Source organism: Panthera onca, chromosome D4 (assembly GCF_046562875.1).
Source record: "Panthera onca isolate mPanOnc1 chromosome D4, mPanOnc1 haplotype 2, whole genome shotgun sequence".
Classification (NCBI taxonomy): domain Eukaryota; kingdom Metazoa; phylum Chordata; class Mammalia; order Carnivora; family Felidae; genus Panthera; species Panthera onca.
In genome coordinates, this window is record NC_138351.1 from 94,895,472 (window position 1) to 94,921,717 (window position 26,246).

Sequence of the window (26,246 nt, forward strand, 5' to 3'; positions counted from 1 at the left end):
CGGGGCCTCCCTCCTCTGGTTAGAACTGCTGGAGGGTGAGGCTGTGGCCCTTGGAGGTGCGGGGGGCAGTCAGGTGACCTCCCCGCTTCAGCAGGGCTGTAGGATGCAGGTCTCCCACTTACATAGCCAGGAACTGGGGGCCCCGACTGGCCTCTGGGCACCCCCATGCCATGTGCAGGCTCAGGAGCACTGTGTTTACTTTTATGCATGTTAGCCCTAATTTTAAAAAATAATTTTTCATCTTCCCATTTCTAGGGTAATTTTATGGAATGTCAGCCTGAGAGCAGCATCTCTCACCGTTTCCACAAAGACTGTGCCTCTCGAGTCAATAATGCCAGCTATTGTCCCCACTGTGGGGAGGAGATCTCCAAGGCCAAAGAGGTGACCATCGCAAAAGCGGACACAACCTCTACCGTGACACTGGCCCCTGGGCAGGACAAAAGCTCCTTGGTGGAGGGCAGGGCCGACACCACCACAGGCAGGTACGTGCCCAGCAGAGCCTTGGGCAGCTCTCCTGGAAACGTGTGTGTCTCTGAGTGCTAACTGCTGTGTGTGTCTGTACACATCTGTACCCCTGCACGTCTGTGTGTGTGTCTGCGCCCTTGCGCATGTGTGTATGCACACGTCTGCGTCCGTGCCCCATATGTGCTTATACACGTTTGTGTCCCTCCGTGTGTCCATACACATCCATACATGTGTCACACATGGGTATAATATGAAACAATAGCTCCAGCTGCTACAGGTTATTACTAAATTGTATTTTGAAGGCACTAGGTAACCAGAAAAGAATTTTTTTAAGGGAATGGTTCATTTTGGGAGTATGTAATATGACAGATATTACACTGATACAGAGAAAAGTGAAACTTTGTTGAGGGTCATTTAAAAGAGACTTGGGGGCGCGCCTGGGTGGCTCAGTCGGTTAAGCGTCCGACTTCGGCTCAGGTCATGATCTCGCGGTCCGTGAGTTCAGGCCCCGCATCGGGCTCTGGGCTGACAAGCTCGGAGCCTGGAGCCTGCTTTGGATTCTGTGTCTCCCACTCTCTCTGACCCTCCCCTGTTCATGCTCTGTCTCTGTCTCAAAAATAAATAAACATTTAAAAAAAAAAAATAAGAGAGACTTGAATTGTAGATGTATCAAAATGAATATTGGGAGGAGGGCAGTTTCTTCTTGTTCTTCTTTTTGCTAATGTATAAATTTAACATACTTTGAATCAGACTTCCAGGGGAATTTTTGCCCCCTGGGGAGAGCGGTGGGGTTTGATAGATCCAACCTGAAGCTCATTCACAAAAGCAAACTTGAACGTGGTCCTGGAAGCCCTGGAGAAGTTTCCCTTGCTTTGAATGTCACTTTTTTCTGGGAATTTGCCCTTGAATTGGGCTCTTTGATCCAAGGAACTAAATAGAAAGTGAGTCTGAAGTCATTTTCATGCTCAGAGAGCAGCATAGCTAGAAGGGTCTGAGTGAATCATGTTCTGTGTTTTCGTTGGTTTCCACAAGAAGCGGAGTTTTTCACATGTCTAACATTCAGCATGTTGTCTGTTTCCTACCCTCGAAGCACTGCTGGACCATCGCTCTTGGAGGACGGCAAGCCACAGAGTACGGCCCCCCAGGCAGCCGAGGGCTTCGACCCCACAGGGCCTGCGGGGCTGGTGAAGCCGGCCCCCGGCCTTTCCCAGGGACCAGGGAAGGAGACCTTGGAAAGTGCTCTGATCGCTCTAGACTCGGAAAAGTAAGGATCAGTTTGTATTTTCAGATGGCTCAGGGCCTGACCCACTGACATCTGCACATCTGGACGCTCCTTCCTACAGATTTTCTTCCCTCTGTGTCAGCCACTGGGCCATTTGTGCGCACATCTTTAAATCCCCCACTGCTTCCAGTACTGCCGTGGCTGCACTTCCTAGGTGTCTGCATCCAGTAGGGTACCATCTGAGGGTCACAGGGCATCCCCATGGGGTCATCGGGCATTCCCAAGGAGGCCCTGGTAACATCGATCAGCTTTTTGATTGATGGTGTTCATCAGGACAATTCACATATTTTTATACTGTTTCAGGAAATTATTGCAAGCTGTTCAATATACTAAGAGCAAAAGGTGACATCCTTAAAGTCGTAAGTGAGGACAGTCGTGGTGAGGCTTTCACAAATGTTTCCCCTGGATGTTGTTAACCCTTGGCATTGACCTCGGGACATTGGAGCAAATTCCACTTGACTGGTTCCTCATCTGTGAAATGAAGGGTTGAATCAAGTGGTCATTCAGGCTTACAGATCAACTCCCAGACAGCACAGCCCTGTAGGAGCACCCTGAGTCTGTGACCTAGGAACCAGGCAGGTGTCCTCCCCTGGGGAAGCGTGCCTGTGCTGGAAAGGGCATGCATCTCATTACTCTTGCTTTGAGGAAAGCTCAGGTGTTGGGACACGTCGCCAGGTCCCCCGTAACTTCAGCTTTGTTAGTGTCTAGCCCTCGTCTGTGGCCCTGGTGTTCTGGTGACTGTTGTGTTCCCCTGCCCCACTCACCAGGCCCAGACTTTATACTGCTGAAGGGGGCAGGCTGGGCCAGGTGTGATGTGGATGAAGAAGATAGTTGCTCATTTTTGTTGTTTTTACTGGGAGATGCCTGAGCCTGGTGAGTTTGGTGCCCTTGACCCTGGGGCATCAGCAGGTGGACGTCATCCAGGTCTTCCCATCCTGCAGCTTCCTATGCATGTGTGTGTGTGGCAGCAGGTGGGCCAGGAGCCAAGGTGGGGTCGCCTGGGGGTCACAGCTGTCCCACACTTTCCCCGCAGACCCAAGAAGCTTCGCTTCCATCCGAAGCAGCTATATTTCTCCGCCAGGCAAGGGGAGCTGCAGAAAGTGCTGCTCATGCTGGGTAAGTGGCCTGCACCTGAGCTGGGGCTGGTGCCTGTCCGGGTGGCCCCAGGAGCAGGTGGCAGTTTGCTGGTATCTCTTCTCAGGAGGAGGGTCTTACTTTGTTTCTCTTTATCTGTCTCTCATTTCTCTCATTTCAGTTTTTTTTTTTTTTTAAATGTTTACTTATTTTTGAGACAATGCGAGAGACAGAGTGCAAGCAGGGGAGGGGCAGACAGAGGGAGACACAGCATCCCAAGCAGGCTCCAGGCTCTGAGCTGTCAGCCCAGAGCCCCACGCGGGGCTCGAACTCACGAACCGTGAGATCATGACCTGAGCCGAAGTCGGACGCTTAACCGACTGAGCCACCCAGGCGCCCCTCATTTCAGTTCTTGTTCATGACATTCGTATCCTGTTATTCATAGTAGTAGAAATATTTCCTGTGAATTTCTCATCTAAAAAAAGAATTAGGCATATAATTAAATCAAGAGGAGATGTAGAATCAGAAAAAGCAAGATGAGCGAGCTAGGGCCGGCTGTGCGCTGACGGCAGGAAGGCGGGTGCCAGGCCTGTGCTGGTGTAAGCCAGCTGTGGGCAGAGCAAGACCACTGACAGTGATGTCTGCACATACATCTTACGGTTGATGCACCTTATGGTTGATATCTTACGGTTGATGCTTCGAGACCCTTCGCAGTTCTGTCTCTGGCCAAGGAAGGGGCAGTAATTTGATTCTGAGCTCACAGCTCAAGAGTTGGTTCCTCTGGGTTCAAAAGGGATTTAAAAAATCCCTTTACTTGACAGTCAAAAAAAGAAACTTAACAGTTTGTGCTAAAAATGTAAGTTATTTAATGTTGACCAAAGTGGGTTTTAAAAATTTTTTTTGTAATGTTTATTTATTTTTGAAGGAGAGAGACACAGAGTGTGAGTGGGGGAGGGGCAGAGAGAGGGGGAGACACAGAATCTGAAGCAGGCTTCAGGCTCCAAGCTGTCAGCACAGAGCCCGAAGTGGGGCTCGAACTCACAAACCGTGAGATCATGACCTGAGCCGAAGTCGGACACTCAACCGACTGAGCCTCCCAGGCGCCCCCAAGTGGGGGTTTTAATCGTTTTCTTTCTAGGCTTGATGGGGTGCTGATATTGCTTGGCTGCTCTTTGGTTGGTCTGTTGGCCAAGTGTCCGTTTCAGGCCTGCTGACACTGTGCGCACCAAGCCACATGTGTCTGAGGCTGCCCAGTGGGCCTGCCGCCCTTGCGCTCAGCAGGTGCCCGGGCCCAGGGGAGGCCGAGCGCAAGAGTGCTTGAAAACACACAAGGGAGCCCCTCTGGGTTAGGAGCAGCGAGGGCAGGGATTTATAACGTTAGGTGACTCCCAACCACAGACCCACCTGTTGAATTTTGTGTGAAACTAGCATACTCTCTTTTGAGTCTTGCAGTGAAATTGGAGCCTGGCTTTGCCCTTAGCTAGACACGGGATGGTATCGTGCGATGCTGGCCGTTGGTGGTTGTCTACATGTATCTTTGCCAGCCTTTATGAGCATCCTGAAGTGCTGGGAGCCAGGGGCTGCACCCGAAATAACCGGTGAAACCTGTGTGTTCACAGTGGATGGAATCGATCCCAACTTTAAGATGGAGCACCAGAACAAGCGGTCCCCATTGCACGCTGCCGCCGAGGCCGGCCACGTGGACATCTGCCACATGCTGATCCAGGTCGGACGCACGGCTCTCCGCAGAGCCTTCCACACGCTCTGTCTTGCCTTTGTCAAGTGAAATTGCACAAGATTCATAGTTGTGAGAGCTGGGAAGTCAAACAGCACTGAATGGTCTAAACAGAAAACCAGTGTTTCTGTCCCTCCAGTCCCGGCACGCCCTGGCCCTGCTGGCAGTCTTGAAGCTGTTTCTCTGGCGTTTACCACTGGGTTTGAAAATAATGTGCTGCTGTACAGCTGTTTCTTGATTTGTTATTTTCGTTTCCATTTTGCAGCCAGTTTTTAATATTAATTACTGACTTTGGAGTGTGGGAAGGCTTGGCCCAGGCACGCGCACCTCCCTCCCCCAGTCCTCCTCATTTGGTCATGTCCCTGTGTTGCTGAAATGAGTGGGGAGATCTTGTGTTGGGTGGTCACGCCAGTACTTTCAGAGCTGGCCACGTCACGTCCGAGAGCGGTAATCATTTTGTGTTTCTGTTGTCTCTCGGCCTCCTGCTGATTCATTCCTAACCCTCTCAACAGACTGCACCTTGTCTCCATGTCACCAGGAAGCCCGTTGCGTGCTCCCATGCTTTCTTTCTCTGGGACACCCCCTTTCTGACCCTGTATTGGTTCCCTTGTCTCCTGGAGACCACATTTTCAGTTTGATCCTTTATCTCCGGAAGCTTCAGAAAATTTTCTTTAACCCACTGGTCTGAAATTTCACTGTGACACAGCAGTCTTTTGACTCCTTTGGGGCATTTAGTACGTCATACGTTCCTGTCCCTTGTTCTGGGGTTTCTGGGTGCTGTCTTCCCGTCTGCATGCCCAGTGGTGCCCCCTGCAGCCCCTGTTTACACATTAGGCCTCATGGACTAATTCTCTGGTCTTCCTTTCCTGCCATGCACCATTCCTTCATTTTCGCTTCCACTTGCTGGCAGTGTTCTCCACCTCACCCTCCAGCTCCTCTGGGGAGTTTTAATCTGTACAGGCCCATCTTGAGATCTTTCTGGCACCCTGTGAGTTCCTTTTTTGTACCTCTGTTCTTCCCTTGTTTCTTTGAAGATATTATGAGAATTTTGAAGTTTTATGCTGCTCTGTTCATTTGGTCTTTATTTTTGAAAGGTTTTCCTCAAATGCCCAATTCCTGTTTGCTTATATCTAATGTGATAACATGCTGGTGGGGGATCCCTGCCCTGTCACTGTCGGGTGCCCCGCAGACGCTGCCGTCTCAGGAGGAACACACGTACAGGTTGTCTCCTGAGCATGTATGTCTCTGTGGGAGCCGGAGGTGCTGGCGGCCAGGGCACCTGGGATGTTCCCTGGTGGTTCTGGCCAGAGCCCATGGAAGTGACAGCCATGGGTGGGGCAGGACACGACTCCGTTGGTGTTTGCACTTGTATCTTACAGTAGATATACCTGTTGGGGTAGATTCCTAATGCCTGAAAATGTTCTTGCAGACCCTTCCCAGCTTTGTGGCTTGCCAAAGAGCCTCTGTTTTTTTGTATCTTGTTAAGTAGCATGTTGGTAGATTTGTTAAAAACTCAGTGTGATGATCTTGGTATTTTATTTTATTTTATTATTGTTTACTATTTTTTTAATTTACATCCAAGTTAGTTGGCATATAGTGCAATAATGATTTCAGGAGTAGAATCCAGTGGTTCGTCCCCTATGTATAACACCCAGTGCTCATCGCAACAAGTGTCCTTAATGCCCCTTGCTCATTTAGCCCACCCCCTACCCACAACCCCTCCAGCAACCCTCAGTTTGTTCTTTGTATTTAAGAGTCTCTTATGTTTTGCCCCCCCTTTTATATTATTTTTGCTTCCCTTCCCATATGTTCATCTTCCACATATGAGTGAAGTCATATGATATTTCTCTTTCTCTGATTTTCGCTTAGCATAATATAATACCCTCTAGTTCCATCCGTGTGGTTGCAAGTGGCAAGATTTCATTCTTTTTGGTTACTGAGTAATACTCCATTGTATATATATACACCATATTTTCTTATTCCATTCATCTGTTGATGGACATGGGGCTCTTTCCATACTTTGGCTGTTGTTGATAGTGCTGCTATAAACATATAAACATGGGGGTGCATGTGCCCCTTCGAAACAGCATACTTGTATCCCTTGGGTAAATACCTAGTCGTGCAATTGCTGGGTCGTAGGGTAGTTCTATTTTTAGTTTTTTGAGGAACCTCCATACTGTTTTCCAGAATGGCTGCACCAGTTTGCATTCCCACCCGCAGTGCAAAAGGGTTCCTCTTTCTCTGCGTCCTCGCCAACATCTGTTGTTGCCTGAGGTGTTAATGTTAGCCATTCTGACAGGTGTGAGGTGGTACCTCGTTGTGGTTTTAATTTTTATTTCCCTGATGATGAGAGATGTTGAGCATCTTTTTCATGTGTCTGTTAGTCACCTGGATGTCTTCTTTGGAAAAATGTCTGTTCTTTTTCTCATTTTTTCACTGGATTGTTTGGTTTTCAGGTGTTAAGTTTGATAAGTTTTCTTATAGATTTTGGATACTAATCGTTTATCTGATATGTCATTTGCAAATATCTTCTCCCATTCCATTGGTTGCCTTTTAGTTTTGCTGATTGTTTTCTTTGCTGTGCAAAAGCATTTTATTTTGATGAGGCCCCAATAGTTCCCTTTTTGCTTTTGTTTCCCTTGTCTCTGGAGATGTGTTGAGTAAGAAGTTGCTGTGGGTGAGGTCGAAGAGGCTTTTGCCTGCTTTCTCCTCGAGGATTTTGATGGCTTCCTGTCTTATGTTTAGGTCTTTCATCCATTTTGAGTTTATTTTTGTGTCTGGTGTAAGAAAGTGGTTCAGGTTCATTTTTCTGCGTTTTGGTGTCCAGTTTTCTGAGCACCACTTGCTGAGGAGACTATCTTTATTCCTGCTTCGTCCAGGATTAGTTGGCCATACATTTGTGGGTCCATTTCTGGGTTCTCTGTTCTGTTCCATTGATCTGAGTGTCTGTTGTTGTGCCAGTACCATACTGTCTTGATGATTACAGCTTTGTGATACGTCTTGAAGTCCAGGATTGTGATGCCTCCAGCTTCGGTTTTCTTTTTCAGGATTGCTTTGGCTAATTTGGGGTCTTTTCTGGTTCCGTACAAATTTTAGAATTGTTTGTTCTGGCTCTGTGAAGAATGCTGGTGTTATTTTGATAGGGATTGCACCGAATATGTAGATTGCTTTGGGTAGTATCGACACTTTAACAATACTTGGTCTTCTAATCCAGGAGCATGGAATATTTTCCATTGTTCTGTGTCTTTATTCTTCCATAAGCTTTCTATAGCATTTAGTGTATAGACTTTTCACCTTTTTGGTTAAGTTTATTCCTACGTATTTTATAGTTTTTGATGCAGTTGTAAATGGGATTGATTCCTTAATTTCCCTTTTGCTATTTCTTTATTGGTGTATAGAAATGCAGCTGATTTCTGTGCATTGATTTTATATCCTGTGGCTTTGCTGAATTCATGGATCAGTTTTAGTGTTATTGTTGTTGTTGTTGTTTTTGTGGAATCTTTTGGGTTTTCCACATACAATATTGTGTCATCTGTGAAGAGTGAAAGTTTGACCTCCTCCTTGCTGATTTGGATGCTTTTTATTTCTTTGTGTTATCTGATTGCTGAGGGTAGGACTTCCAACACTGTGTTGAATAACAGTGGTGAGAGTCCTCGTATTTTAATAGGAACTTTTGGTCTAGCTAATACTTACTGTAATTTCTGGCATTCATTCATTCATTCATTCATTCATTTAATTTTAAACGTTTATTTATTTTTTCTTTTTTGAGAGAGAGAGCGAGCGAGCGAGTGAGCCAGGGAGGGGCAGAGAGAATCCCAAGTAGTGAATCCCTCTGTGCTGACAGCCTGACTTGGAGCTCGAATTCACAAACCGTGAGATCATGACCTTAGCTGAAATCAGGAGTTGGACGCTTAGCTGACTGAGCCACCCAGGCACCCTCAAATATTTCTTTTTAAATTTCCTTTGTTGTTGTCTTTTGGGTTGATATTTGTTTTAATTTTCTCATTTCCTTTCTCTTCACTCACTTGGAGGCTACATACTCCTCTTTGTCGCCTCCAGAGGTCGCTCTGTGATCTGGTGTGCAAGTGTTGTGTCCTTGGTCTTGAGACAGGCCAGAAGAGGGAGCTGCAGGTGCCGGGGAGCGAGGGAGGGAAGGTGCGCTGGCCTGCTGAGCTCCGGCGGGGAGACCTGTGGAGGCCTCGGGTGCAAGTTCAAGAGAAGCCTGGTAGGACTTGGGGACAGCCGAGGTGGCCTCCCAAAGTGGTCACAAGGGTTGGTTCTTGGCAGTGACAGTGGTAAGTGGCTAATCTGACGGAGGACAAGCCTGTTGGAGAGAGGTCAAGGGCAGCTGGCATGGCTATTGAGGCAGTGACTTCGGATGCTGGTGCTCTGAGGGAGAGGGCTGGGAGTCAGTACTCCAACCGGATGTCCTCTCATCCTTGTCCTGTGGAGTCACAGAGGGTGTGGCTTATGCTTCTCTGAGGGTGGCCTGGAGGCCCAGTACAGTGTGGGACTGTTGTAGGACAGGGATGAAGCAGGAGGTGGGGGCAGGTCACCCCAATGGGCCTGTTTGCTGCATGAGGTTGAGTGAGGGGGCCACCCAGGCTTCTCCTCACTCTCAGAGACTGGTATGGAGGGCTTCTTGGGAGACGTTACCCTGGATTTGGAATTCTAGGTTGCTGGTTCATTTCTCTTGCTTTGTTTAAGGAATGATTCCACCGTCTTCTAGTTTCCATGCTTGCTTTTTAAGAAATTAGCTTGTCGTTCCTTTTAAAGGACTTGTTTTCTCTTTGGCCTTTTTTTTTTTTTTTTTTTTTTAATTTTTTTTTAAAGAAATCTTTTTCTCGTTTTTAATGTTTATTCGTTTATTTTGAGAGAGAGAGAGAGAGAGAGCACGCACAAGCGTGGAGGGGCAGAGATGGATAGAGAGAATCCCAGGCAGGCTCCGTGCTGTCAGTGCAGAGCCCGATTTGGGGCTCGAACTCACAAACCTTGAGATCATGACCTAAGCCAAAATCAAGAGTTTGATACTCAACCAACTGAGCCTCCCAGGCGCCCCTGGCCCTTTTTTTTTATGTTGAAGAGTGTGTGTGTGAATGCGTGTATGTGTGGTGCATACAGAAAGGTCCTTAAGGTAGGGGTGCCTGGGTGGCATAGTCAGTTAACTGCCCGACTTCGCTCAGGTCACGATCTCACAGTTTGTGACTTTGAGCCCCGCATCGGGTTCTGTGCTGACAGCTCGGAGTCTGGAGCCTCCTTGGGATTCTATGTCTCCTTCTTTCTCTGCCCCTCCCCTACTCACGATCTGTCTCTCTCTGTCTCAAAAATAAACATTTGAAAATTAAAAAAAATAAAAGTCCTTACGGTATAAGCATCCTGTTAATAAATAATCATAAATGGCTCCCACCTCACCCCAGGTCAGGACACAACAGAGCCTACCCCCCCGCCAGAGGGGCTGGCTCTCCAGGCTCTGATGGTGACAGCCCCCATCTCTGCACTTCTCTGGTTTGACCACCTTGCAAGCACCCGCAAACCATGTGGCTTACCCGTGTTTGCCTCTCAGCTTTGTGCTCATGGAGTCCCACAGTGGGGATTCTTCTGTGTCTGCCTTTCAGTCCAAGGGCAGAAGCCTGCCTTGTGCCCGTGACCACTGAGGGAGGAAGTGTGCCTGAGCTCTGGTCCCTGGGCCTGCCTCTGCTGCCCTCGTGTGAGGTGCCATCCTGGGAAAGCAAGTGGGGGCAGGAGCTCTGTGCTGGTCTGCAGCTTCTTGTGGGTCTTAAACTGTTGCAAAATAAAATGTTACTTATTGTGGAAAACCAGCCCTTTTTAGTGTTGTTTTCTGTGGCCTTCTGGGCTGACCTGATGTGTAGGGCTTGGCTCCAGCTGCCTGGATTCTTAGCCTGATGTTTAATTCACTGGCCCAGGCTGCTCACCCTCTGAGCTTGGGAGCCTGTGATTTTGTGTATTTTTCTTCCTTTAGAACCTGAGCTTTTCTTGAGATTCCCCAGGAAAGATATGAGGCGGGCTTTTCTAGTTTGCCCTAAGTCCAAGAGTGTTGTTCCCTGGAGACTCCGCTTTTGTGGGGTGTCTCCCACCCCACCGTGTCCACCGGGCAGGCTCTGGCTCTGCTCCCTCTCTCCAGCCCCAGAGCAGCACTAAAGCCACCGCCGTCTCTCCTGGGCTGCTGTCCTGCCGGGGTCTGAGAAGTGTCCTCTCCCAGCCAGGAGCGCCTTTGAAGAGTGGTTTTGATACCTTCCCATCTGTTTAATTTTCATCCTCGGGTCTCACTGGGAGCAGCAGTTATTTCATTTGGGCCCCGGTTCTCTGCAGTGTGGCATGCCTTGCCACGTGTGGCTGTTTGAATGTAAATGACAAAGTTAAACGAAAGGAAATGTGTGCCCCTCCGGCCTCAGCTGCACCTCCCAAGCTAGGGGGCTGTGTGTTCGGGGCGGCTGTGCTGGGCGCAGACGGAGAGCTCCAGTGCCAGCACTGGGGACGTCCGTAGTGTGGGCACCCCTGCCACTGGGCACTCATAGCAGCTGCCCTGTCCTGGGTCCAGGTGTGTGTGTCCCCATTGACAGGCCACCTCCATCTGCTCCCCAGCTCTGGGTGCCTGTCGCCCTGTCCTTCATGTGTTAGTGTTACTGCCATGAGCCTATGAGGTGTCTTCTAACACAGAAAGGTGGGTGTTCTAACAGTCACAGAGCCCGGAGGGGAAGGACAGAGCCACACCTGTTGCACTGACCCCTGAGCCTAGGGACTGCCATGGGGGTGTGCCATGCACACACCCACACAGGATCTTGCACATTCTGCACGCTCTCACAGGGGCCTTTTGGGGAAGAGGGGTGGGGGTTGGGATCTGCCTGGACTTGGTGTGTCTGGCCTGGAGCTTAAACTAAGTCCGTCCTGCTGGATGGACTGGAGCTTTTCCCTGGGGACCTGCTTCCCTGTTCTCACCATTCTCTCTGGGGGAATCCCGTCGGTCACGTGGGGATCTCCTGGTTTGACTCTCTTTTCTCTGTCTCCTCCCTTTGTCTCGCGGTCTTCCCTACCTTTTCCTGGTGATGATCACTTTTTTCTGGGCTGACTGGCGTGGTGTCGGTTCTGGATTGTGTGTTCCAGTGAGGGTCTGTGTGCTTGTGTGTGGGCTTGGTCACTTTTTGCTCCTCCTTTCGCTCAATCGTGCCGGGAACTAGTTGTGAGTCCTCAGACCTGCCCCTGAAATCTCAGGGAGGGCCTGGTCCTCTGATCCCTGACTTTCAACTCTGCTGTGGCCAACAGCCCCATCCTGCCCTCTGGAATTTGGCAGAAGTCTCCTACGAGGCTCCCTGAGTCACCTCAGCTCGCTGGTTTCCCTGTGCAACACTCTGGGTCTATTTAAAAATTTCTTAACTCATTTTTAAAAAATTTTTTTCTAATGTTTATTTTTGAAAGAGAGAGACAGAACGGGAGTGGGGAAGGGGCAGAGAGAGAGGGAGACACAGAATCTGAAGCAGGTTCCAGGCTCTGAGCTGTCAGCACAGAGCTCGACACAGGCCCCAAACTCACAAACTGTGAGACATGACCTGAGCTGAAGTCGAGCACTTAACTGACTGAGCCACCCAGGCGCCCCACTCATTTTGTTATTTTTGTTTTTAATTGCTAACAGCAAAAACAATACTATTCTTAGCCTTCTCCTAATAAGTATTTATTTTATAAACTAAATACTAGCTTTTGGTATGTCAGTTTAAGAAGGTGGAGGTTTTTCCCCTATGGGGAAGAAAGGTTTCAGTTGTGAGATAGCTGATTTGCTTCTAGCACACGTCCTATTTTAAAGTTGGGGGCTTAAGTTTCACACAGACTGAAGTTTATCTATGTGTACTTGCTAGCTCATTAGTTTTCCAAGTACATGCTCTATTGGGAGAATTAGAAATTGCTTCAGAATACATACTACTGGAGATCAGTTTTGGTTCTGCTTATTTTGTTTGGGAAGCATTAAAACAGCCAGAGAAAGAGGTCACTGAACCAGAGTGTCCTTTGGTCATTGTAGGCCAGGTGACGGCCTGCCTCCTGGCCCAGCCCCACTGAGCGGTCCCTTCCACATCCCGTCTTTGCCTACTTTAGAAGGTTTTCACTTCTTTTTAATTTCTAAAGGTATTGTCACTAACGTGCTTTAAACATTTTCTATCAAATTGGTTGGAAATGAAAATGCTCTTTTTTTTAATTTTTAAATGTTTATTTGTGTGTGAGAGAGAGAGAGAGACAGAGCACGAGCAGGGGAGAGAGGGAGACACAGAATCCGAGGCAGGCTCCAGGCTCTGAGCTGTCAGCACAGAGCCCAACTTGGGCCTCAAACCCATGAACCATGAGATCGTGTCCTGAGCTGAAGTCAGAGACAACCGACTGAGCCACCCAGGGGCCCTGAAAATGCTCTTCTTGAACTAAAGATTTGGCAATAATAGAACAATCATGTCTTTGAATTCGGTTCTGAAGACTCAGTTATAGTTGGTCATTAGAAATGATTTTTTAACGTAGCTCACGAGGTCTTAGCACTTGCAAGTGTCTGAAGTGTCTGAATGTGAGCCAGGTGGGGGCTACCGTGGCGGCTCCCCCACACCTGAACTGTCCTGTGTCACCAGGCGGGCGCAAACATTGACACCTGCTCAGAAGACCAGAGGACCCCATTGATGGAGGCGGCAGAAAACAACCATTTGGATGCAGTGAAGTACCTCATCAAGGCCGGCGCCCTCGTGGACCCGAAGGTACGCTACCTGGTCTGAATCCCCTTCCAGTTTTGTGTCGAAATGTCTCATAAAGCTAAGCCGGGGCCGGTTCCTCGTTGGAGCAGCTTCAGGAATTGGCAGCCGGCAGATGTCCACCTGGTAGTCCAGAAGCAGTTGTCTGCTCTCCTTGCGTGGTCACGGGTCTATTTGGGAGAATACTAGTGAGCGCTGGGTGTGCTGTGCCTGGCGATAGTCGCAGCAACTAGTAAGGAGTCTGCCGTGCCCAGTCTCTCCCTCCTTCATTTTGTGCGCTTTTCCTCTTCTGACTTTAACTTAGAGCAGTTAGACACCCCACTCCAAAAGAGCATACAAATTGGGAAGAACAAGTAAAATGATCTCTGTTCGTAAATGGTATGATTTTATATGTAGAAAACCCTAAAATCCCATCCAAAATCTAGAACTAACAAATGCATTCAGAGAAGTTATAAGATACAAAGTTAATACAGAAACATCAGTTATATTTTTATACACTTGAGATGAGTTATCCAACAAGGAAATTAAGAAAACAATTCCATTTATAACAGCATCAAAAAGAGTAAAATACTAGGAATAAACTTAACCAAGGACACGAAAGACTTATAGACTGAAAACCACAAAACATTGCTGAGAGAGATTAAAGAATTGACTTAAGAACATGGGAACATGTCCTGCGTTCATGGGTTGGACGAGTGAATATTGCCACAATGCCAGTACCGCCCAGAGTGAACCACAGATCCAGCGCAATCCCTGTCAGAATCCCAACGAGTTTCTCACAGAAATAGAAAAGCACGTCCTGAAACTCCTACAGATCTCAAGGGACCCTGAACAGCCAAAACAACCCTGCAAAAGAACAGAGCTGGAGGCCCCACACTTCCTGACTTCAAAACCTACTACAGAGCTACCGTAATCAACAGAGCGCAGTGCTGGTGTGAAGACAGAATGGCCCAGAAACGAACCCTCAAATGGATAAAGTGATTTTTAGGAGGGGGCCAAGACCACTCAGTGGGAGGAAAGGGCCATCTTTTTAACAAATGGTGCCAGGAAAAGGGAATCTCCACATGCAAAGGAATGCAGTTGGGCCCTTACTTTAGACTGTTTTCAGATATTAACTCAAAATGGATCAAAGATCTAAATGTACGAGCTTAAACCATAAATGTCTTAGAAGAAAAGATAGAGGAAAATCTTCTCAACATTCATTGGATATGGCAATGATTTCTTGTATGTGACACCAAAAGCACAGACAATAAAATTAAAATAGATAAACTTCATCAAAATTGAAAATTTTGTTTGTCAAAGGATACTATCCCAAAGTGTGAAGAGACAACTCACGGGATGGTAAAAATAGTCATAAATCTTGATAGGGGATTCCTATGCAGAATATATAAAGAACTCCTACCACCCAATAACAAAAGTCCAACCCAGTTCAAAGATGGGCAAGGAGTTTGAATAGGCGTTCCTCCAAAGAAGCTCTATAAATGGCCAGTTAGCACACAACAAGATATTCAGCATCACCAGTCATCGGGGAAACGCAAATCAAAACCACAGTGAGTCACCTCACCCCCTTCGGGCAGCTATTATCTAAACACGGAGAATAAGTGCTGGCAAGGTTGCGGAGAAACTGGAGCCCTCGTGCACTGCTGGCAGGAACGTAAGATCGTGCAGCTGAGTGGAAAACTGTGGCGGATCCTCAAAAACTTCAACGTAGAATTACCATGTGATCCAGCTGTTCCAGTCAAGAAACTGAAAGCAGGTGCATGAATCAGTGTTTGCTCCCCCATGTTCTCAGCAGCATCGTTCACAAAGCGAGAAGGTGGAAACAGCCAAGGTGTCCCCCTGCAGGGGGACAGGTTAGTGAAAAGTGGTCTGTGTGCATCGTGGGGGTTCGCTCAGCTGCGAATGGGAAGGAAGTCCCAGCACCAGTGTTGTGCTGAGTGAGAGCAGCCCTCATCCTGTAGGATCCACTCCTGTGAGGACCCAGGATCATCAAATCTAGACGCTGGAAGTAAGTTAAAGGATACTGGGGGCGGGGCCAGGGGTGGGGTGGGGCGGGGCGGGGCGGGGCGGGCGTCCCTTCTTAGTGGACCCCACGCTTCCTTCCAGAGTCCGCACCCACGGTGGCACGCTACCACTGACTCGTACACTTTAAGGTGACTAAAATGACAAGTTTTATGTTGTGTACCTACACATGTATTTGTTTAGAGCCACGATAAAACTATAAAAACGATCTCATGGTCTTTCACAGTGTCACACAATTTTCCGACAAAAAACTTACACTGTTGATGGTAATTTATCAGCTTCCTTTTTCCATCAAATATCACTATTTTTCTGTCATTAAATATTATCTTATCACATTATTTTAAGTGGCTGCATTGTATTTCATATTATATTGTCATTGTATTTCATGATGTAACGTAATGGTATCGTTTTTAGTCAGATTTACTTATTGCCTAATATTTAGTTTTGAATTTCCATTATACACAGTGCTTCAGTAAAACGTTTTCTTAGCTAAGTTTTGGTACATGTTTGGTTTCTTTAGGACATATTTCTGGGTGTGGAATTGTTAGATCAAAATATATAATCATTTTTAAGGCTTTTTATATTTTTTTCTGAAGGGCACCGAGAGTATGTGAGCACTCGCTCCTGTCTGCTCTTCCCAATGCCGACTATTAGAGATTTTTTTGAAAAATATTAATTAACAGTTTGATATACGAAAATGGTTTGATATACGAAATTTATTTTTTTTGCTATTTTAATTCACTTGTCTTAAAGTGCACACTTTGGTGTATAGCTATTCATATGTTACGAATATTTTTTCCAGCTTATGTTTATAAAGTCGTTTGCTTTATTTTTGGTGGTTTTGCAATCTGGAAACTACTATTGTATAAATATAGATAGCTATTTTTTAAAAATTATTTTTATTTTTGTTATTTTTTAATTTTTTTAAGTTTGTTTATTTTGAGAGAGAGGGAGTGGTGAGGCACAGGCAGAGAGAGAGAGAGAGAATCCCAAGCAGGTTCTGCACTGTTAGTGCAGAGCCCGACGTGGGGCTTGAACACATGAACTGTGAGATGATGAGCTGAGCTGAAATCAAGACTCAGACACTTAACCAACTGAGCCACCCAGGCGCCCCTGTAGATAGCTATAATTAATCCTCTGTGTTATGATGGGTGGGTGAGTCTCGCATTTACCTCATTCTCTGATGGGTTCACAGGAGCCAGCGCCCAAGCTAAGCACCAATGCAGAGGCAAGAGGTTAGTGTTCAGGGCTTTACAGAAGCAGCAAGAGCCTGTAGACAAGGACTGGAGAAGTATCTGTGGCTTGAGGGGAGCAGGCATCTGAAGTGGGTGACTCGTAGACGAGCTTAGCCATAGATTGGGTGTAGTGTAAGAAGGTGGTCACTGAGGTTGAAGACTGATCATTGAAATTATTCAGTCTGAAGAAGAGGTTGTAGGATAGTTTCCAACTGATATGTAATTGGAGTCCCAGAAAGAGGAGAGAACCTGGTAGAAAAAAATTATGTTGGGAAAAAAATGGTCATAAACTTGCCAGAATTGGTAAGAAAACAATCTACAGATCCAAGAAGCTGAAAAAACCCCAGACTGGGTAAATTCAAAGACTACCTCACCTAAGCACAGTGTGGTTAAAACTGTTGACAACTGAGAATGGAGAAAGTCTTACAAGCAGCTAAAGAACAGCACGTTACATGCAGGCGGGCAGTGTCACAGCGAGCCACCAACTTCTCATCTGAAACGATGGGGTAGAAAGCTCAAAAAATTGTCAGTCCAGAAGACTGCATCCAGTAAAAGTCTCCCTGCAAACGAATTGTGTAATAAAACATTCCCAGTTGAACAAAAGCTGATAGGATTTATTGGTACATTTGCCCAAATAGGGTTAGGAAAGCCCGGGAGTCAGCCCAGGAACCGCCCCTGGGAAAGACTGTTGTTTTCTCTAAATTTCCGAGAAGATAGGGGCGCCTGGGTGGCTCAGTCGGCTAAGCGTCCAGTTTCAACTCGGGTCGTGATCTCGCGGTTCGTGGGTTCGAGCCCTACATTGGACTCTGTGCTGACAACTCGGAGCCTGGAGCCTGCTCCAGATTCTGTGTCTCCCTCTCTCTACTCCTTCCCTGCTTGCATACACGCACGCTCTCCCTCTCGCTCTCTCTTGTGCTCTCTCTCTCTCTCTCTCTCTAAAATAAACATTAATTTTTTTTTAATTTCTAGAAGATAAAAGACTATTTAAAGCAGAAGTAATATCTGTACAAGGTGCAGTTCATACCAGTTTAGAAGTAAAATGTATGCCACCAACAGCACCAAGCAAGAGCCATGAATGGAGCCCTGCTGTTGTCAGGCTGTCGTTTCTGCTGTGGGAGGCAGTAGGTATGAATCCAAGGTGACCGATAAAGAGAATAATATCGTCATCCCCAGAGAAAGCACAAAGAAAATAATTTACAAGAAATAACAGCTTTAAGGACAATTTACGAAAATCGAGTAGAGGCGGTAAGATGGGATCCTGAGCAGTATTTGTATAACTACAGGCAGGAGAAGAGGAGTAAACACCAATGGTACAAGGAGCCCTGTCCCTGTCCGTGGTGACACCACGTGTGAAGACTGAACACACCAGGACCAGCTGTGTGCTGCTGCAGGGTGCTTGCGTTATTGGAGACACGGCTGGAAATAAAAAGGATGGAGAATGTAGATCATGCAGATGGTAAATGTGAGAATCAAAAGGAAAAATTTTTAAACTTCTATAAGAGAAAAGATTATCTTTGTGATTGCAGCATAGGGAAAGGTATCTTAAGACACAGAAAAGTACAAAAATGGTAAAGTTAAGTGCATTAGAATTAAGAATTTCTAATCAACAGGATGTCACAAAGTTCACAAAAGGCAGGCTACACACTCCCAGAAGATTTTGCAGCACACTGGCAAAGGATTCATATCCAAAACTATAAGGAAGTCCTACAAATAAAAGAATCCAAAAGAAAAACAGGCAAGGAATGAGCGGCAGTCCTCAGAAGAGGAAGTCTGAGTAACCAGCAAACACGCGGAAGGCGCTCAGCCTTTTGAAAACAAGCCTGAGACCCTGTTGTGTAGCCCTTGGATGTGGTGGTGCTCAAAGGTTGGACCGCCCAGAGGAGCCACAGCGCCCCCTGCATCCCTGTTGCTGGGCGTGTGCCCCCGCCCCCAGGATGTGTGAACAGGGGACGGTTTTGCAATCTCAGTGCATCTTTAAAGAGCACAAAGTCAAACAGAACACTTGAGAACAAGGCAAGCCTTTGAAGCCAACAACCATACGTTTTTGTGTTTATCATACAATTAAAATTTTAAACACCAGTAATCACAGGATTGGACTGTGTGGGTTTTCTTGAGAAAAGTGGGTTTACTGATTAACTTCAGTCTTGATAAGAAGTGTGTATTATACGTATGTGAAAATGTAGGATTACTGCTCTTAGGGTTAGAAACGGAGAGAAAGAGGGAATAAGGAAACATGGTCAATAGAAAGATGGGAGCCGGTGGGGAGAGAGCAGAGGGGCCCGTGAGGAGAAGACGGTGGGAGTGTGTCCGCGTGGGTCCTTGAGGTGCGTGCACAGGAGGGATCCATCTGTGAAAGATGCTACCTCAGGTTGGCACCGAGCCTGGCTGTATAGACGGGGCATGAATGGTCCCCCAGCCCTCCCGGAACCCCCGAGTCTCTCCTGGAGCTTCCTGAGTCCGACCTCTCCTCTCCAGTGGTGGGTGGCTTTTGTTTTGTTTTGAGGTAGTTCAATTAATGGGATATATTTAGCATGCCTGAGGAAGCAGAGCTGAAAGCTAACAGGGAGATGTGCCCAAGCAGCCTCAGGAAACAGAACGCACTCAGTCAGCCACCAGGACGTGTGTGGGGCTGCAGGGCAGGCTTTGCCCCTGTTCTGAGCCCCTGCTCTTCCCTGCCATTTATGATCTTTAATCCTGTGGCGTACAGACAGTGATTACTGCCTCATTAGCACTGCTTTAAACGTGCAGTGGCAACCATTTCTTGTAGAGGTCCTGATGGGTACTGTGGCCCTCTGGTCGTGTGAGGAGTGCAGTGGCTTGAAACAGTCCCAGGGGCCCTGTTGGAACAGAGGGACAGGTCGCCGCACCTGGCCACATGGAGAAGCCTGGGGCGTGCCACGGCCTGTCAGACCGTGAAGGAAAGGGAGGGACAGCGGTTCACATGTGTGCCTGCAGGCTGTCTGCAAGTGGAAGGCCCTTTGCCACCTGAGGCCTCGTCCCATCGGCGTCAGAAGCTCGGGGTCTGGACCCCAGTGGTACAACCTCTGAAAACAACCCCACCCTCCTCTGCCTGGGCTCCTTATCGTTCTAGACGGCACCTCCCCCCTGTGGGGAATGAAGGTTCACTGTGGCCATGCGCTCAGGGCCTGGCACGCTGTAAGTCATGTGATTTCTCTGGATCTAAATGGCATTTTGTGTTGCAGGATGCAGAGGGCTCCACCTGTTTGCACCTTGCTGCCAAGAAAGGCCACTATGATGTGGTTCAGTATCTGCTTTCAAATGGACAAATGGACGTCAACTGTCAGGTAAAGCCACGTCCTCCACTTACCGACACTCTACCTGGCTGGTTGGCCAGAGACCCCAGTCTGGGGGGACCTTTGTACAAAGGACCTTTGTAACAGTCCTGGCTCCCTGCCTGTTTTCTGTGGCCCCCCTTGCAAGGCCTCGGAAGGCCTGGCCTCACTCACCCTGGCTGCCGCCTCCCCAGGCCGCCCACTGGTTACTCTGAGAGCTCATCCCGCAGTGACCTCTTGGGCCACCGTAGTCTCCTGGCCTGGGTGAACATGTCACCACTGAGTGGGGTCCCTGACCTCCTGTATGCCGGGTGCCCTCCCTCCCGTCGTGCCCATCTTCCCACCTAGTGGCTCTCAGGGTTCCAGGGCAGGGTCTTTGCGTGACGAGTAGTCCTTGGCCTGCGGAGGTCCCATGTGTGTCAAGTGAGTGAGTGACTCGGGAGAGCATTGAGGGAGCTTCCCTCCCACTTGCTGGGGCCCAGACCCCTCTCCTCCCACTTGACTCTGGGCTCTGGGAAGGCTGTCTTGGCATCACAGGCTCTGCCTCATCTTTTAGGAGTGTCATTGCCTCCAGCCCAGCTCTCTGCAAGCCACCCTGACAGAGACCCTCCCCAGTGGCCTAGAGATGTGGTTCCCTGCCATGTGCCTCACGGCCCACCTCTGCTCTCACAGGGTCCACGGGCTAGACCCCTACGCTGTTTCATTTTCTGCCTCCCATTTGGTTGGGTTTTGAACATTTCCTCTCCTGGGCTGGGCTGGCTCCACGAGGCCAGCTTGTCCCTGCAGTGTCCCCAGTGCCCAGGCGGTGCCCACAGCCAGCCTGCAGGGAGGGCCTCGCTACAGTCATGGAAGCTGCATATCTGCCAGAGAGATGTGGCAGCTGGGGGTGTGCAGGGAGTCGTTTGGGAGGTGCTGGGGAGGGTTGAGCTTTCTGCCACCAGACCATGAGTTGGCAGCGTGATACGCATTTCCTGAGGACTTGCTTTTCCTGGTTTAAACAAAACTACCCATGACCAACTGAGTAAGGAGAGACAGGCCTGGGTGGGTGGAGTGGTAGAAAGCCGACTGGTCAGAACCACGGTGGACCCTACAGATGGGGTCAGTCTGCGAAGACTTTCTGCCGTCTGCCCTTCAGGAGGAAGCCAGAACTGCGCACAGCCTCCGTCAGTCTCTGGGCTTGGATTGCTTTCCGTCCGCAGTTCTTGGCAGCCTGGTCTTGCTTCCTCCTCGGGGTCTGTGTCACTAGGGCCAGCACTTCCCACCAACCAGACTTCTGGTCTCTGAGGGTCGGTCTGGTCGACGGTGTTTCTGGTCCAGGGATCCAGGCAGGTGCACTCAGGTGTGCGGGGTATTGTCCTGGCAGTGTCTGTCCTCCAGGCTGGAGAGGGGCGAGGTCCCGCAGAACCATCTGTCCCCCTCAGAGCAGAGGTTTGTGAGGGTCACACTGGGTGGTTCTGGCTCCGTCTTGCACCCACTGAGATGTCTGGGGCTATACCCGGAGCCTTGGTTTCCTCACCAAGAAAATGGGAACTTGGTCTGGCTCCCGCCTCTTGGGGCCGCCTTATAGGTCCTCAGTGAGACTGCTCTTCATGTAACTTGTCTCTGGGAGCTGTGGTGAATTGTAGGGCTTTGTGTTTTGTTTTGTTTGTTTTTTGAAATTAGGATGATGGCGGCTGGACACCCATGATTTGGGCCACTGAGTATAAGCATGTGGAGCTCGTGAAGCTGCTGCTGTCCAAGGGGTCTGACATCAACATCCGGGACAACGTGAGTCTCTGGGTTTCGCTGGTCCTAAGCAGGTCCTGGAGGAGGATGGAGAGACCAGGGCGTGCAGAGCTGACAGCTGAAGGTTCTTTTTCTTGGAAACCTGACCAAGGCTCTGCCCTCTTTTTCCATGTTTTCAGTGGCCCCTGGACCCACTGTGGTTTCCTCAGGCTGTTTTGTGTGTTGGCCAGTTGCTGGGTATAGATTGAGGGGCGGAGGTTCCTGAGACCTGCCTGTGGGTGGTACCTGCCTATTTAGAGGCGCACCTGGATCGAGGAGCCCAGGGTGCACACCATCCCTGTGCAGGTAGATGTGTGAGCGCCGGCTCATTCTGTGGTTGCCACCATGCACTCAGACCACGAGAGCTAAGGTGCTGGTATTGAAGGCTGGTTTTGTGGGACAGGTTTGGTCTCAGAAAATGGGGGCTTGGGGCCAAGGTCCGAAGACTCACCAGTCCCTGTGGGAGTAACCTCCTGGCAGCCTGTGTGTCAGCAGGCAACTCCGATTAATTAATTAATTAATTAATTAATGTATTTTTATTATTTTTTTTTTTTTTTTAATTTTTTCCCAACGTTTTTTATTTATTTTTGGGACAGAGAGAGACAGAGCATGAACGGGGGAGGGGCAGAGAGAGAGGGAGACACAGAATCGGAAACAGGCTCCAGGCTCCGAGCCATCAGCCCAGAGCCTGACGCGGGGCTCGAACTCACGGACCGCGAGATCGTGACCCGGCTGAAGTCGGACGCTTAACCGACTGCGCCACCCAGGCGCCCCTAATTAATGTATTTTTAAGTTTATTCAGTTATTATATTTGAGAGAGAGAGAGAGAGAGGGCACACACGCACAAGTGGGGGAGGAGCAGAGAGAGAGAGGAGACACAGAATCTGAAGCAGCTCCAGCCTCTGAGCTATCAGCACAGAGCCTGACGTGGGGCTCAGACCCACGAACCACGAGATCATGACCTGAGCCGAAGTCGGACGCTTAGCCGACGGAGCCATCCAGGCGCCCCAACTCCAGTTAATTTAAAAGGGCATTTCTGGGAAGGTCACCGGGGAGCTGCTCTGGAGCAAGGCAGAGGGACAGGGTTCCCAGAACAGACAGACGCAGTGCGCCCTGCAGAGCTATGTCCACTGTTACAGAGTGTCACCAAAAGCCATAAATAGAAAGTCTAGCCACAGACTCATTAAACTGATAATGAAATAAGAAAGCAGGTTGGCAGTAAGAGTTGATTGTTCCAAGCACACCGTTCAGTAGCGTGCAAGTCAGCGTGGAGCCTGAGAGTCCAAGGTAGGGAGGCAGGTGGCCTTTTCCGGTTCTGAACCCTGAGCGGGACAGGGCTCTCTAGACCCCCGCTTGAAGAAGGGGTGGGAGCAGCGAGCACCACCTGGTCTCTCATTGTGGCTGCTCAGCATTGGGACCCTTTCCTGCATCTGTGAGCGGGTCTCACCCTGCCCAGAAACGTGGCACACAGGCCGGGATCTGGGCCTGCAGCGCGTGGCTCGGCTGCGGGGTGTTTCTGTTCGTGTCCTCAGAGCTGGTGTGGGTACGATGACACCGCCTGAAAGGGACCGGGGACTGGAAGGTGAGGATAAAGGGAAGGGGTGTGGGGAGGTCCCTTGTGGCCGCAGCAGAGAGCAGTCGCGACCTGCCCTGCTGATGCTTTGTGACGTGGTTAGGGCAGTTGCAGCCGTGTGTCCTTGGGCATGGCGCCCCTCGTGCAGCTGTCTGGGGTCGGGGTGCGGGTGTGTGGGCAGCACACGGCTTCACAGAGTCCAGCGGGTGTCAGTGCTGGTGCTGCTGGCGGTCCTCAGGAGTCAGAACAATTGACGGATTGCGTGTCTGTGGGCCACGTGACGACGGAACCACGTTTCACCTTGACAGTTTCATCGTCGCGCTAGCGGCAGACTGTACTGTGGCAGGTGTGCAGTGACACGTACACCTGAAATAGATGCTTGTGAGCCCAGAGTCCACCACAGCCACACCAGTGCATGACACTCCTTCCCAGTTTCCTCCTGCTGCTTTGTAGCCAGCCGCCCGCACCGCTTTCTGTCCCGTGGGGGTTCTTTGTGAGCTTGCTGTTCCGTGGGTAGATCCCTGCGGTGTGGACGCTGCTCAGGCAGCGTTGGTCTGGCGGTCAGTGTTCCGTCGTGTGGACAGATCAGCTCACTCGTCCCTTACCCGGTCATGGACATTTGTGTCTTCTGGGTCTGGCTCTCACACGTGGAGCCGCTGTGAACACGCACACAGGCAGGCCACACATTTGCATGGCCACATGCTGTCATTTCCCTCAGGTGACACCTGGGTCCCGTGATGTGTGTGTGCTCACGTCTGTGAGGACACCGCCCAGCTTCTGGAACGGCCACACCCTTCCCAGTGTCCAAGAGCTGCTCCTTCCCCCTCCCCGGGCCTCAGCATGGTCAGTCTGTGTCCTCTTCCGGGAGGGGTCTGCTCACATCTGTTGCCCATGTTTTAGTGGGATGTTTATTGTTGTATCCTTCAGTTTTGAAGGGTTTAGTACATTTTGTGTACAGGTCCTCTGTATCAGATGGTTTACGAACCCTAACAAGTAAGCAGATGGTTTTTAATTTTGATAAAGTCCGGCTTATCAATTATTTTCTTTTTTTTAAATTTTTATTTATTTATTGAGAGCGAGGGAGAGAGAGACAGCGTGAGCAGGGGAGGGGCAGAGAGAGAGGGAGACACGGAATCCGAAGCAGGCTCCGGGCTCTGAGCCGTCTGCACAGAGCCCGACGCGGGGCTCGAACTCACGAACTGTGAGATCTTGACCTGAGCCAAAGTCGGACGCTCAACTGACTGAGCCACCCAGGCGCCCCAATTATTTTCTATTTATAGGTCACGTTTTTGGTGTTCTCTTTAAGAGTTCATTGCCTAACCTCAGATCCCTTTCTCCCATGTTTTCCTATAATAGTTTTTAGTTTCAGGTGGTCATTTTCATAGATGGTAGGAGGTGTGAATCAGAGTTCTGTATTTGTGTGTGGATGTGCGTGTGTGTGTGGATGTGTAGCTGAAAGTCCTCCTTTCTCCACAGAATTGCCTTTTGTCCTTTTGTCCACATGTGCGGGGGTCCACACCTGCCTGTCCTCACACCATTGCCGTGCTTTCCCAATGCTGAGAAAGTGCCACCACAAGGCCCGTCGAGACATTACGCATAGCACAGGAATCCTCCCGAGTGTACCCCTTTCTCCCAACCTCATGCTGTTGCTCTCAGACATTGTACTGATGCCACAGTACGTACTTTGTTGAGACTGTCAGAGATATTTGGGAAACACTGTCCTGAAGAAAGTCTCAAAGATCCGCTTGTTTGCTTAGGTCCTTCGATCCAGGGTCATTTTTCTTCTGTGCATCTCACTTCACTCACTGCCCTGGGCACTGGTCTGCCCGACACCAGTGCCCGCAGAGCCCTTCTCCTGCCCTCACTCGGGGGATGTTTCGCTGGGTGTGGATCTGTGGTTCACAGCTCCTCTCCATGCTTTCCTCACACTGCCTGCATCCTCGCCAAGGGGTCTACCACAGGGGACTCTCGGGGTGCCTTGTCCTTACTTCTCGGTGTACAGCACATCTGTTTTCTTTTGGCCGCTTTTAGAATTTTCTCTCTGTCACTAGATTTTGGCAGTTGGATTAGGATGTGTCTTGTGTTACTTGTGTTCGTGCGTGGAAGGTCAGTAAGGGTATAGTGAGCTTGGATTAGTAAGGTTAGAGTTTTGTCAGATTTAGAAATTTTTCAGTCCGTATTTCTTCCAGTAATTTTTCTGCCCACCCCCACTTCATAAGGGCCCCCGTTCTGTGATTAATCAGCTGGTTTGACATTGTTCCACAGCTCACCGATGGTCTTTTCATTTTCCCAAATAATTTTTTCACTCAGGATTGCAGTTTGGCTGATTTTAAAGCCATTTCGCTGGTTTTATTGCAATTTTGCTGTGTTTTCAAGCTCAGTAATCTTTTTTTTTTCTTTTTACACCCTATGATGCTGTTAATCTCCCCCAGTATGTTTCTGTCAGACACTGTAGTTGTCAGCTCTGAAAGTTTTGTTTGTAACCTTAGGTTGGATGCCAGACATGATGAAGTTTACCTTGCTGCGAATTTCTTTATTCCTGGAAATGTCTTGAGTCTTGTTGTGTGTGCAGTATAGTTACTTGGAAACGGTCTGATTGTTTTGGGTTTTACTTTCTAGGTTTATTAGGTGGCTTCAAGCAGATCTCAGCCCAGGGCTGCTCATCTCTCCTGTGTGGGTACTGGCACTGAGCCCTCTGTGCCTGGGCTTTGGGGTGTGTCCTTCTGGAGGTCAAAGGTGGGGATGTCCAGATCTCCAGAGGCCTCTTTCCCAGCCGCACAGCCTGCTGTGCAAACCCCGGCCACCTTTTTTGTCCCCTTCTCAGGGATACAGTCCTTCATCATCTGAAAACCAGTATTTCACACATTTTGATTGTTTGGCTCTCTCAGGCGGGCGGGTGAGTCCAGCTGGTCCCTCTGGCTCTGTCTTTGCCAGAAACAGAGTGCCGCCTATCGCTTCAGATACGTGGGTCAGGCCTGTTGTGACACAGCAGGCAGACCTCTGTGAGTCTGGGCTGCATAGTCCCATGCTAGGAGGAGCCTTGGTGGGAGGGACAGTCTCAGCATGGA

General features: G+C 49.0%; 1 protein-coding gene across 9 annotated transcripts in view; it reads left to right on the forward strand.

Annotated features, from left to right (window-relative positions):
• EHMT1 (euchromatic histone lysine methyltransferase 1) overlaps nucleotides 1–26,246 on the forward strand; it is a 153,111-nt gene that overhangs the window by 112,050 nt on the left and 14,815 nt on the right. For all 9 annotated transcript variants that reach the window (XM_060608063.2, XM_060608064.2, XM_060608067.2 and 6 more), the window contains 7 exons: nucleotides 256–482; nucleotides 1,556–1,729; nucleotides 2,781–2,863; nucleotides 4,441–4,547; nucleotides 13,175–13,297; nucleotides 19,752–19,853; nucleotides 21,504–21,608. In XM_060608063.2, coding sequence (XP_060464046.1) covers nucleotides 256–482; nucleotides 1,556–1,729; nucleotides 2,781–2,863; nucleotides 4,441–4,547; nucleotides 13,175–13,297; nucleotides 19,752–19,853; nucleotides 21,504–21,608 — 921 coding nt within the window. The remainder of the gene's footprint in view (nucleotides 1–255; nucleotides 483–1,555; nucleotides 1,730–2,780; nucleotides 2,864–4,440; nucleotides 4,548–13,174; nucleotides 13,298–19,751; nucleotides 19,854–21,503; nucleotides 21,609–26,246) is intronic.